The following is a 13,380-nucleotide window of genomic DNA, read 5'->3' as shown; positions in this document are numbered from 1 at the left end:
ACTAGTTGCAATGAAGTCATTTCAACCAGTTTCGCTCGCGGAGAATACATGTAACGATGTACGCTGAGAGTCGGGAAGCAAGTTCAGGGAGTGAATGCGTTTAATTAATAAATGAACAAAACAAGAAACACAAACGGCGCACTGACATGAAACAGCAACAATGACGACTAGGGAAGAAACGAAAGGGAGTGACATATAAAGGGCAGGTAATCAAGGAGGTGATGGAGTCCAGGTGAGTGTCATTATGCGCGTAACGATGGTGACAGGTGTGCTCCCTAACGAGCAGCCTGGTGACCTAGAGGCCGGAGAGGGAGCACACATGACAATACATGGTTTTTTTATCCGTTTTTATTTTTTTTATCCGTTCTAAGAGATTATATACAGTAGTCTACCAGTAAAATAGCCAAACTCTGTCTGCATTATGTGGGAAGACAGTCCAAAGCAGTGGTGGGTAGAAATTCCCTAGGTATAAAGAGTCAAAAGACACCCAGTTCCTATTTGTATTGAGTAAAGCAAACCGTCAATGAGTGTAGATTTGAGGCAGCGCCAGCGGCATCTCTCTGTGGGCAGATGGTTAGGTCCTGGGCCAAGGAGATCAGTGCTGTGAGAGAGAACAGAGAACAGATCCAGCCTAGAGAGGTTGGAGGGAAGTAGCTAGTCAGACAGGCAGAAACATTAACACGTAATGAAGGGATGTGGTGGGTAGGTAGCTTGAAGAGATTGGAGGGGAGATGGTGGGTAGCAAATCAGCCAGGCAGAAACATTAACAAGGTGTGACATGGACTGCATGCCCACTGGTACATCTGAGGAAAGGTCGTGTTTATTGAATGGTTGCATCAGTATCAAAGTAACCAGATAAAATGAAAAAATGGGGTCCCCAGAAATTCTAGCAGAAAAAATGGGATGCCCGCTGAAAATGTTTAAATACCACTGGCGTAGATAGATAGGCAGACAGACTGGCTGACCAGCAGACCAATTGACTGACCAACCGATTTTATATTCTCACTGTCTTCCTCCTTCCCACTCACCCTCTACCCCTCTTTCTCCTCAGAACGATCTCCATCGTGCCATCCAGAGGACCCACTCTGCCATGTTCAACCAGGTCCTCATACTTATCTGCACCCTTCTCTGTCTGGTCTTCACTGGGTATGTGCCACCTGATCCCAAACCCCTTTCCCTTGAAACTCCATGGATCTGGCACCATGGTCAGCATCTCATTCCACAAACATGTTCCCTCCCATCTGTCCATTCCCACACACAGATCTGATAGAATCTGGTTAGGTGTAAGAAACATTGAAAAAACGAGGTGAAGCTATTAAAATAGGACAAATTGGTTGTAATGCCCACTGACATAGTTTGCTCTTGCCCAGTTGTGCCAGATCTGTGAAGGGGACTAACAAGAGCAGATCGGAGAGGAGGAAACAACTTTGTGGAATGAAATGCAGCCCCTGATTTTAGCCACTCATCCCTGAAGCTCCCTGAGACCTTCTCCTCTCCTCCTACCTCTGTCATCTTGGCATGTCATTATCCAATACAGAGAACTAACTGAGGACGTCAGGCAGAACAGACAGCAGAATCAATGGTGTCATTTTCACTGATTACACAGATCAGAGCAGAAGTTTTATGGTGCATCGATCGTGGGGAAAGTAGGATTTTGATCCTTAATCTGCCAGGCTGAATTTCAATGTAGATGTATGCCAAAGCCTCTGTTGAAATATTATCGGAAATGAGTAGGTCATATTGGCTCATCACCCTATTATCATTACATGATAGTGTAATTCACCTTTCTCTTTGTTAATTCAACGGGTCTATATTTTAATTGAATCTATCCTTATTCAAATAAGCGCACTGCTTTTTCCTCATGCATAGCCTAGTTCCAAAGTTATAGTGGTTCTCCATAATACAGATTCAGAAACGTACAACATTGAGCATTGAGCATCTATGCTCGCAAGACTACCTCGTGCAAAATGTTTCCCCCTAAATGTGAATTCCCTCTCCTCCTTCCAGGGCATGTGGTATCCAGCATCTAGAGAGGGCCGGAAAGAACCTGACTCTGTTCAACTCTCTGTATTTCTGCATCGTCACCTTCTCTACGGTGGGCTATGGTGACGTCACACCTCATATCTGGCCTTCTCAGCTGCTGGTGGTCATTCTCATCTGTGTGGCCCTTGTGGTGCTCCCGCTACAGGTATGAGACTAAATATAACAGAGCTTATACAATGGTAAAATAGCCTGTGTGGCCCCAGATGTTTTTTGAAAGATAATTGAGGCTGTAAATGATTTCCCATAATGTTTCCTGGATTGACTGTTGATTGTTCTCAAACACTGTATCACAACATTTGATTTAAGAAGTACCTGATCAGAGCTGTTTGGAAATGATAGCTGTATACCCATAGTAGTAACCATAAAGTAACATCCTCAATGCTAAGACGGCTTGAACAAACATCATGACCTAGAACAAAAAAGAAACAGATGTAGTTGCATCTGGTGTAAAAACTTAACTTAACCTCTTTGTCATACTCTGACATCATGCACTGTCCATCTGTTTTTGGAACTCAGAAATGAGAACACATTTTACATTTGAGTGATTTATCAGTTATTGCATTCACTAACTGTTTAAGACACTCTTTGAAGAGGTAGGGTTTCAGGTGCTTTCAGAGGATGGGCAGGGACTCTGCTGTCCTAGCTTCAGGGGGAAGTTGGTTCCACAATTGGGGTGACATATCAGAGAAGAGCTTGGACTGGGTTAAGCAGGAGCTGGTGAGAGGGCCAAGAGACCAGAGGTGGCAGAACAGAGTGCTTCTGGGGTGTAAGGTTTGAGCATAGCCTGAAGGTTGGGTGGGGCAGTTCCGCTTGCTGCTCTGTAGGCAAGCACCATGGTCTTGTAGTGGGATGCGAGCTTCGAGTGGATGCGAGCTTCGACTGGAAGCCAGTTGAATGTGCAGAAGAATGGGGTACATGGTAGAACTTGGGAAAGTTGAAAACCAGGCGGGCTGCAGCGTTCTGGATAAGTTGCAGGGGTTTGATGGCACAAGCGGAAGGCCCAACCAACAGTGAGTTGCAGTAGTCCAGACGGGAGATGACAAGTACCTGGATTAGGACCTGCGCTGCTTCCTGTGTGAAGTATACCTAAAATGGCACTGGAAGAAATGGCAGCAGTTTTACGGGCGCCTAACCAATTTGCTATTGTGTTTTTTCTTGCGTTATTTGTAACTTATTTTGTACATAATGTTTCTGCCACCGTATTTTACGGCAAAACAGAGCTTCTGGATATCAGGACAGCGATCACTCACCTCGGATTAGACAAAGATTATTTTATTCAACAAGCATGACGCACAGGATGTACTTCGAACACCCGACAAGGCCAACATCTCCGTCATTGGCAAGTGAAAGAGACGCAGGTACAGAGGACACGGAGCGGGGTACCCCGTAAGGATCCACAGACAGCGAGTGGGAAAGCTGCCATTACCGTCAATATTACTTGCCAACGTGCATTCACAGGACAATAAATTAGACGAGGTACGATCACGAATATCCTACCAATGGGACTACATAAACTGTAACATCTTATGTTTCACAGAATCGTGGCTGAATGATGACATGAATATTCAGCTAGCGGGTTATACGCTGCACTGGCAAGATAGAACAGCACACTCCGGAAAGACGCGGTCTGTGCATATTTGTAAACAACAGCTGGTGCACGAAATCTAAGGAAGTCTCTAGATTTTGCTCACCTGAATTAGAGTATCTTATGATAAACTGTATGATAAACTGTAGACTATTTGCCAAGAGAGTTTTCATCCATACTTTTTGTGGCTGTTTATTTACCACCACAGACCGATGCTGGCACTAAGACTGGACTCAGTCAGCTGTATAAGTAAGTAAATAATCAAACAAGAAATCGCTCACCAAGAGGCGGTACTCCTAGTGGCCGGGGATTTTAATGCAGGGAAACTTATATCATTTTTACCTCATTTCTATCAACATGTTACATGCGCAACCAGATGGGGAAAAATTCTAGATCACCTGTACTCCACACACTGAGACGCAGACAAAGCTTTCCCTCGCCCTCCATTTGGTAAATCTAACCACAATTCTATTCTCCTGATACCTGCTTACAAGCAAAAATTAAAGCAGGAAGCACCAGTGACTCAGTCTATAAAAAAGTGGTCAAATGAAGCAGATGCTAAACTACAGGACTTTTTTGCTAGCACAGACTGGAACATGTTCCGGGATTCTTCCGATGGCATTGAGGAGTACCCCACATCAGTCACTGGCTTTGTCAATAAGTGCATCGAGGATGTCATCCCCACAGAGACTGTACGTACATACCCCAACCAGAAGCCATGGATTACAGGCAACATTCGCACTGAGCTAAAGCGTAGAGTTGCTGCTTTCAAGGTGTGGGACTCTAACCCGGAAGCTTAAAAGAAATCCTGCTATGACCTCCAACGAACTATCAAACAGGCAAAGAGCCAATACTGGGCTAAGATTGAATCATACTACACCGGCTCCGACGCTCGTCTTATGTGGCAGGGCTTGCAAACTATTACAGACTACAAGGAAAGCACAGACGTGAGCTGCCCAGTGACGAGCTTACCAGATGAGCTAAATCACTTATATTCTCACTTCAAGGCAAGCAACCCTGAGGCATGCATGAGAGCATCAGCTGTTCCGGACGGCTGTGTGATCACGCTCTCCGTAGCCGACATGAGTAAGACCTTTAAACAGGTCAACATTCACAAGGCTGCAGGGCCAGATGCATTACCAGGACGTGTACTCAGGGCATGTGCTGACGACCTGGCAGGTGTCTTCACTGACATTTTCAACATGTCTCTGATTGAGTCTGTAGTACCAACATGTTTCAAGCAGACCACCATAGCCCCTGTGCCCAATAACACTAAGGCAACCTACCTAAATAACTACAGACCCGTAGCACTCACGTCCGTAGCAATGAAGTGCTTTGAAAGGCTGGTAATGGCTCACATTAACACCATTATCCCAGAAACCCTTGACCCCCTCTATTTGCATACCGCCCCAACAGATCCACAGATGATGCAATCTCTATTGCACGCCACACTGCCCTTTCCCACCTGGACAAAAGGAACACCTACGTGAGAATGCTATTCATTCATTACAGCTCAGCGTTCAACACAATAGTGCCCTCAAAGCTCATCACTAAGCTAAGGACCCTGGGACTAACCACCTCCCTCTGCAACTGGATCCTGGACTTCCTGACGAGCCACCCCCAGGTGGTGAGGTTAGGTAGCAACACATCTGCAACGCTGATCCTCAACACTGGAGCTCCTCAGGGGTGTGTGCTCAGTGTCGAAGGCAGTGGATAGATCTAGGAGGATGAGAACAGAGGAGAGAAAGTCAGCTGTGGCAGTGTGGAGAGCCTCCGTGACACAGAGGAGAGCAGTCTGGGTTGAGTGACCCGTCTTGAAGCCTGACTGGTTAGGGTCAAGACGCTTGTTCTGAGAGCGATAACGAGAGAGTTGATCAGAGACCGCACGCTCAAAAGTTATGGAAAGAAACGAAAGAAGGACTTCACAGAGCAGCAACCCTCCTCATAAAGTATTTTGATATGTTGCCAAAATCCCCACAGTATACATTAGCTAATGAATAGAATCCATAGAAATCCATTTTATGAACTTCACTTCTGCATCAGCATTTTAACTTCTCACTCTGTCACCATCCAAAAGAACATCATTAGGCTATAAGTGTATTACTTACAGTAGCGTACAGCAGGTTTTGTAACCCTGTGTGTGTGTGTCAGTTTGAGGAGTTGGCCTATCTGTGGATGGAGCGTCAGAAGTCAGGAGGGAACTACAGCAGACACCGGGCCCAGACAGAGAAACATGCGGTCCTGTGCGTCAGCTCTCTGAAGATAGACTTGCTCATGGACTTCCTCAACGAGTTCTACGCTCATCCTAGATTACAGGTAGGTCTACGGGAATAGAGGAAGGCCATGTTATTTGGTGTGTACTCCAAAGACCGAGCTAAAGGACAGTGCTCAATAGTTCCGTTTTATTTTTGTCACCCCTGTCATTAAGACAATCAAATCGTGCCTAACAACATGTGCAATTAGCTTGCAAAATATCATATGTGAAAATGCAAACATTCAGTCTAGATGTAAGGTGTCTAACAGGTATCTACCCTGCTCTCCTGCAGGACTACTATGTGGTGATCCTGTGTCCTACAGAGATGGACATCCAGGTGCGTCGCATCCTCCAGATCCCTCTGTGGTCCCAGAGGGTCATCTATCTCCAGGGCTCAGCACTCAAAGACACAGACCTCATGAGGGCCAAGTGAGTGACCCACAACCCACGGGGAGTAAAGAGTCTCAATGGGAGAGAAGGGCAGCGTTGAACAGGGCCCAATGCTGTGGTGCGTTATAGGTACAAATGTCACGTCTCTCGGTCAGCTCCATACTATAGCATTTCTATTTGCAATGATAAGGGGAAGCAAGGGGGATCAGAAAAGTTAATGACACCATCAGTTGAGGTCCCAGAGGTCGGCTGTGGTTACCTCCGATAAGGACCAACCTCTCATGAACCTGTTATTGAGTCCTCATACTTACTGGCTGATAGGCTTTCTGATCTAAGATATTAGTCAAGCGTCTGTGAGTGAGTCTGTGTACCTTGTGGTGCTGGCAGATATGAGAACAGTGAAGTCAGGAAAATGGCGGCCGACGGTACTCATTTAGTTGGCTGTCCTCTCCTAGTACAGTATGTCAGTGTAATGGGATTTCTCACTACTGCTCATCCTCGTCATAACAGCCAAGTTCATAAGCATCATCAGCACACATTTTTGCCTGGGTATATCACACCATAACGTGTTGGCAGTGGCACGGGCTGACCTGTCAATCACACAATACAGGCATCCTTTGATATATGCAGCTGTTCTAATGTATCGCTCCAGTTTTTATTGTGGCCATAAAGTGGATGTTATGGAATGGTGGTTTGAGTTGTGGTAATACTGCTGGTCCCCTTGAGGGAAAACTGGGATGGAGTGAAATTTACCCTCTATCAACTGCAGCGCTGCCTGGCCATTCAGTGAAAACTGAGTCATAATTCCAGCAGCTCATCCCTCTGCTCTGCCCTTTTCACACATGAAATGACTCAGGATGATACAGTAATGGTACAGTTCACATTACAACAACATGGTGCTGTTAGCCTATTAGCTTTTCTCACAGGTAGTTCTCGCTAATATTACCTGTCTGAAGCTTCCTTGGCTTGGCTTGGTGTGTGTGTGTGTGTGTTTCTGTTAATACAGTGTGTTTCCTACAGGATGGATGATGCAGAAGCCTGTTTTATCCTGAGCAGTAGGAACGAGGTGGACCGCACTGCTGCTGTAAGTTCATTATCAGATTCATGACTTCATATTCAGCTCATTGCAGTCATAACTCAACACATGTCCAAATATGAATAGAGTTACGATGGCAATGAAACTGAATATTTCCACTCCAACTCCCTCTCAGTTAGATCGTGCTGATTGGATCTGGGGCTCAAGTACTCTTTTACTTTTCCAATCAGCTGATTTTTCAAGATGGACAGAAATGGGAAGAAAATGAAAAATATGTATTGGATTTATATACCCATATTGGTCACACATTACAGCCTAGCTCACCAATTCTCAGGGCTCATAAAATCTGGATTACATTTACGGTTGAGGGATGATGACAATATTGAAGGTGGAAATGGCAGAAGTGTCAGATGGTAAAGGATGTTGTTTTCTCCTGCAGGATCACCAGACCATACTGAGAGCCTGGGCTGTGAAGGACTTTGCCCCAAACTGCCCCCTGTACGTCCAGATCCTCAAACCAGAGAACAAATTCCATGTAAAGTTTGCTGGTGAGCTTACCTCAAATAGCGCTCTTTCATTTTGTCCCCGTCTCTTTCATTCTGTCGCCCTGTCTCTTTTATTCTGTCGCCCTGTCTCCCTTTGTCTCTTTCTCTTACATTCTCTCTCTACTCCATTCTCCAAATCACCACATTCTTCACTTAATCTCTAACTTGGTCGCTCCTTCCCTCCCCACAACTCTTTCTCTCAATTTCTGTCTCCTTCATTTGCAAGCCTTACAAAAAAACAAGTCCTTACAACACCTATTTGCTCTGACTTAGAGTATTCTGGTTCATTTGTTAGATCATGTGGTCTGTGAGGAGGAATTCAAGTATGCCATGCTGGCTCTGAACTGTGTATGTCCAGCCACATCCACACTGGTCACACTCCTGGTGCACACCTCCAGAGGACAGTGAGTACACCCCATTAACTTCCCATTAAAACACTAATGATACTCTCCCTCCTACTGAAAACTGCAAATAAGCATAAATATTGAAACCACACACCTCAGACTTTGGGGTTGTGAGAAAGTGCTATACAAATCAAATTCATTATTATACGTGCAGGTTTTGAAGTGTGAAACTGTAACCTATACATTGAGGTTTCCTCCTTTTTAAACAAGTGCCAGGAAGCCACAACAACAACAAACAAATGTGGCACTGTCCAAAGGCCTTACCCTATTATGGTCTCCTTCCTGAAAGCTACCGCTCTGCCATAGAGTTTACCTTGTGCTTCCACACTCATAATTCTCAGTGTGCTTCCATCTACACCAAGCCGAGGTGATAACTTCAACACCGTTATAACATCCACAGTTTAACTTAGCAGGAAAGCTATTATAATCCTCTTTATGGAAACTTGGATAGGCTATTTTATTTTTATGTGACAGGTTTTTATGGAAAAGTTTCTCTGAAGTCATCAGATTGATTAAAAGTGAAAATGTGAAAGGGAGAGAGAAGCGAGCGAGAGAGAGAAGAACAATAGAAGGAGGGTATGGATGAGTACAAGCTCATAAAAGGTCAGAAACAATTTGTTTGGCCAGATGGAGCAATTATTCAAGGGAAAGTGCTGGGTTGCAAATCAAGCCAAAGGAGTACTATGGGAGTGGAGGTAACTGAGCCAAACCAGAGTGTATATCAATACCCCTAAAAGCATTCAGTCTGAAAGCATTCAGTCTGCCATTTTTCATACATTAAGAAGAAGAACCATATATTTTTCACACTACTGAGGCGAACAATGCCGTTCTGAGCTGTACTGTGCTGGCCAATTTACACATCCATACACCATAGTTGCTGGAACTGTGCTGGAAAGGACAATGTGAAAATAAAATATCTGAGCCAGCACATTACGGTTCAGGCGGAGACTGTACTGTGAAAAGTGTATCAGATTATCTTCATAATAGCTAGTAGTTCATCACTGTCTAACATTGTCTTAGCATCTCAGGTCAATGTGTTGTCAGGTATAAGACCACTGAGTCTCTCTTCTCAGGTCCTGCTTGCTATTACAGAGAGAGTCAATTAATTGCTCAATCATCTTTGTCCCCGTTGGGACATAAGGCCACAATGAGTTTCCTCGACTTCTTCTGTCCTTGACTACAGGGAGGGCCAGCTGTCGCCAGAGCAGTGGCAGAGGACGTATGGACGTTGCTCTGGGAACGAGGTCTACCACATCCGCCTGTGCGACAGCAAGTTCTTCGGGGAGTACGACGGAAAGAGTTTCACCTACGCCTCCTTCCACGCACACAAAAAGTGAGTAGACAGGCTTACTGATTATCCTGGTAACCCAGGAATGTATCAGTATCTGTATGAAAGACAAACCAGGATAGCCTGCAGGCGCCCTCGAGGTCCAGAGTTGTACACCACTGGATTAAACTGCAACATATCAGATGACTGAGCCTACTCTTCATTTCTCTGGGGGTGTTGGAAAAAAGCCAGAAGGATCATTTCTGTTCTAACCAAACAGACAATAAAGTATCTAGTCCATCTCCCCTCAGGTATGGTGTGTGTCTGATCGGGGTGAAGAGGGAAGACAACAAGAGCATCCTGTTGAACCCAGGTCCTCGCCACATCATGTCCGCCCCAGACACCTGCTACTACATCAACATCACCAAGGAAGAGAACTCCTCGTTCATCTTCAAACAGGAGGAGAAAGACAAGAAGGGCCTGCCGGTGACCGGGCTGTATGACGCCCCCGCCAGGCTGCCTGTACACAGCATCATCGCCAGCATGGGTGAGAAACGGGGAGAGGGAAGAGAGTGAGAGAGCAGGGTCGATATCTTCTATGTTGGTTAGAGAAGAGGGATGGGTGAGTCTGATAAAGGGGTTAGTGGGGAGGAAGTGGGGGTGATATAAAGTCTCATGTAGAGGGGAATGGGGGGGTTCTATTATTGGAGGAAGGAAGAAGAGATTGGGGAAGATATGGCGAGGGTGAAGGAGAGGGATGACAGAGTTTTGTTTTTATTTCTTCACTCTTCACTGCTGTGTATGAGTTTAGCTACATCTTTTGCCGGGTCAAAGATTTCACAGTACACCTGCTGTATGGGTCATTCCACGAAATGAGTGCCTTTTGCATCCATTTAATATTTGAAGTAGATGTTGTGCACCAATATATGTACTTTTAAAGCCTGTCATATTAAATGAAGTGCCCTTTAATATAGACCATGTTATGGAAATTCTTATATATGACACTCAAAGACAGTATTAAATTAATCACTCTTTATTGTCAGTGAGCTGAAGAGGTCACAGTCAAACTTAGATGCATAAGTACCAGTCTGAAGTGAGCTCTAAAGGGCATTCCTTACATAAAGCCTTATATACTGCTATCTAAACCTATTATCAGGAATCAAGGTAAGACCCAGATGCAGACACGTAGAATAAACAATGGTTTAATAGCCCATGGGGCAGGCAAGAGACAGGTCAAGGTAGGCAGGGGTCAATAATCCAGAGTTGGGGCAAGGGTACAGGTCGGCAGGCAGGGTCAGGGGCAGGCAGAGTGGTCAGGCAGGTGGGTACAGAGACGGGACAGGTGAGGGTCAAAACCAGGAAGGCGAGGAAAAAGAGAGGCTGGGAAAAAACAGGAGCTGACAGGACAAACGCTGGTAAGCTAGACGAACTTGCAACAGACAAACAGAGAACACAGGTATAAATACACAGAGGATAATGGGGAAGATGGGCGATACCTGGAGGGGGGTGGAGACGAGCACAAAAACATATGAAACAGATCAGGGTGTGACACCTACATGATTAATTTGATCGGTTTACACATGTGACTGGCTCCGTCTATCTTAACTTAAAGAACATATGTGATTCACCACCTGGATTCGGTCTTATATAGTAAAATGTGAAATGGTGTTTTTTACATTTGATAAAAGGAGAGACTCAGAGCTACAAAATGGTATATCATACACTGCATTTGAGGATCAATGGGAAAGTAATTCTTTGAAAGTTGATGAACTTGTAAACTCACTTTTGAGAAAATCGCCTTTGAATGTTTTGGTATCTAGTGAAGAGCTCCTCTTTGTCTACCTACACCCATTCAGCATCGTTCACACCCTCTTAGCTTTATCCCCACCCATCTCAGAGCGCACACGTGATGCTCTGGCCGATGATTTGTTTACAAACATGAAAACAGCCTAACCCTCTCTGTTGGCATCAATTTCATTACTCTTTTTTGCAGATGTTTACTGACACCGGCCATATTCAACGTGTATTTTACACACGTCATGTAACATTAGCTAACGACCCAGCCAGCTAACGTTAGCTAGTTAAAACCTGTTGACGGGATAGGGTTCCCTTTTGGGAACGACCCCTCCCACGTTCAGCTGGAACGGTGGCGCACGGAATGCAAAAATATTCTTAGAAATATTTAACCTCCACACATTAAAAAGTCCAATAGCTCAAATGAAAGATAAACACCTTGTTCATCTAGCCAGCAAGTCAGATTTCTAAAATGTTTTACGGCGAAAACATAGCACATATTTATGTCAAACCACCACCAAAAACACAGCTAATTTGAATAGCCAAGTTGAACAAAATATGCAATCAACAACCGCAGGATTAAAAGAAAAATAATTCACTAACCTTTTGAAAATCTTCATCAGATGACAGTAATAGGACATGTTACACAGTACATTTATGTTTTTTTCAATAATATGCAATTTATATCCATAAATCTCTGTTTACAATGACGCCATGTTCAAAAAATGCTACTCAAATGTCCGGAGAAATGATGATAGCCCCGCCAGATAACAAGCAATACACATCATAAACTTTGACTAAATATACATGTTCTACATATAGTTAGAAAGATACACTTCTTCTTAATGCAACCGCTGTGTTACATTTATTTTTAACGTTACAGAGTTTGTTCACTAGGCTATAATATGAGACGGCGCTCAGAAATTAGCATTATGTCTCCTCTATGTTTGAGTCCACAGAAACACAAAATTACCACATAAATATTCCATTACCTTTGATGTTCTTCGATCAGAAGCCGTGGGAAGGAGTCATACTTACCAAAAACTGCATTTGGTTTTCAAGTCTGTGTCTTTGGGTTATCAAACACGACAAATTCCGGCTGAAATGCAGCCAAAATTCTCGTGGATGCGCATCAAAACTTCACAATTACATATTATATGTCGACTAAACTGGTCAAACTAAGTGCAGAATCAAGCTTTAGGATGTTCTAAACATGCAAAACAATTATCAGCTCAAACAGATAAACTGACATCGTTTGGTGAAACCTGGAACAAAGAGAGCTCCAGACACGATGCGCGCAAGAGAGTACATGTATTTTCGCGTGACCCGAAGGTTTTAGCCCGCCAAAGGGCGAGGGAGCGCACGATTCTCACAATGAAATGCCCCATTGAAAGGAGACATCGCGCTGAAGAGATAGAAACTATTCCCAGATCCGTAGCTGGTTGGGAAGGGTGGGGGCGATGACGTCAAAGTTGGCCCAACTTTTCTGATGACGAGAGAGTTTGGGAGAATGGCTGCCCTGAGAGTTCTGCTTTACATACAGACATATTTTGAACGGTTTTAGAAGCTTTAGAGTTTTCTATTCAATAATAATTATTATATGCATTTATTAGCAATTTCTGACAGATTTTTTTCCTGTTTACTATGGGCACGCAATTCCTCCAAAGGGGGCAGTATTCTGCCCTATCTTTAAGAGGTTTTAAACAACAATGAACAAAGTGTCAACAATGCCTAACATTAGACTCTAACTAGAAAGCAAACAGCTCTGGGGAATGAATAGTAACGTCCGCTAGGGAGCCAGCCAGCTAACATTAGCTAGCTAGCTAACAGTACACTTTAGCTTAAGACGTATAGCTAGCTAGCTAGGTAAACAATGAACCTAACTAGGTAAACAATGTTTAAGACCACACACACCACGTAACGTTAGCTAACGAGCCAGCCAGCTAATGTTAGCTAGTTAAACAACAATGAACAAAATGGCAACAATGCCACAGTGCTGGGAGCTAACCAACCAGGTCCAATGTTAGCTAGCTAACATTAGGCTCTAACTAGAAAAGCAAAC

At 44.2% G+C, this 13,380-nt stretch overlaps 1 protein-coding gene across 6 annotated transcripts in view; it reads left to right on the top strand.

The window, feature by feature from the left end:
• The window catches only part of LOC112248842 (potassium channel subfamily T member 1), a 78,572-nt gene that overhangs the window by 33,371 nt on the left and 31,821 nt on the right, over positions 1 to 13,380 (top strand). For all 6 annotated transcript variants that reach the window (XM_024418190.2, XM_024418187.2, XM_024418189.2 and 3 more), the window contains exons 10-18: positions 1,052 to 1,146; positions 2,008 to 2,188; positions 5,780 to 5,944; positions 6,175 to 6,311; positions 7,293 to 7,356; positions 7,748 to 7,856; positions 8,149 to 8,257; positions 9,441 to 9,590; positions 9,836 to 10,071. In XM_024418190.2, the coding sequence (XP_024273958.1) occupies positions 1,052 to 1,146; positions 2,008 to 2,188; positions 5,780 to 5,944; positions 6,175 to 6,311; positions 7,293 to 7,356; positions 7,748 to 7,856; positions 8,149 to 8,257; positions 9,441 to 9,590; positions 9,836 to 10,071 (1,246 nt within the window). The remainder of the gene's footprint in view (positions 1 to 1,051; positions 1,147 to 2,007; positions 2,189 to 5,779; positions 5,945 to 6,174; positions 6,312 to 7,292; positions 7,357 to 7,747; positions 7,857 to 8,148; positions 8,258 to 9,440; positions 9,591 to 9,835; positions 10,072 to 13,380) is intronic.

This window comes from Oncorhynchus tshawytscha, linkage group LG04 (assembly GCF_018296145.1).
Source record: "Oncorhynchus tshawytscha isolate Ot180627B linkage group LG04, Otsh_v2.0, whole genome shotgun sequence".
In the NCBI taxonomy this organism is placed as follows: Eukaryota; Metazoa; Chordata; class Actinopteri; order Salmoniformes; family Salmonidae; genus Oncorhynchus; species Oncorhynchus tshawytscha.
The sequence above is the reverse complement of the archived record's forward strand: the minus strand, read 5'-3'. Positions and strand labels throughout refer to the sequence as shown.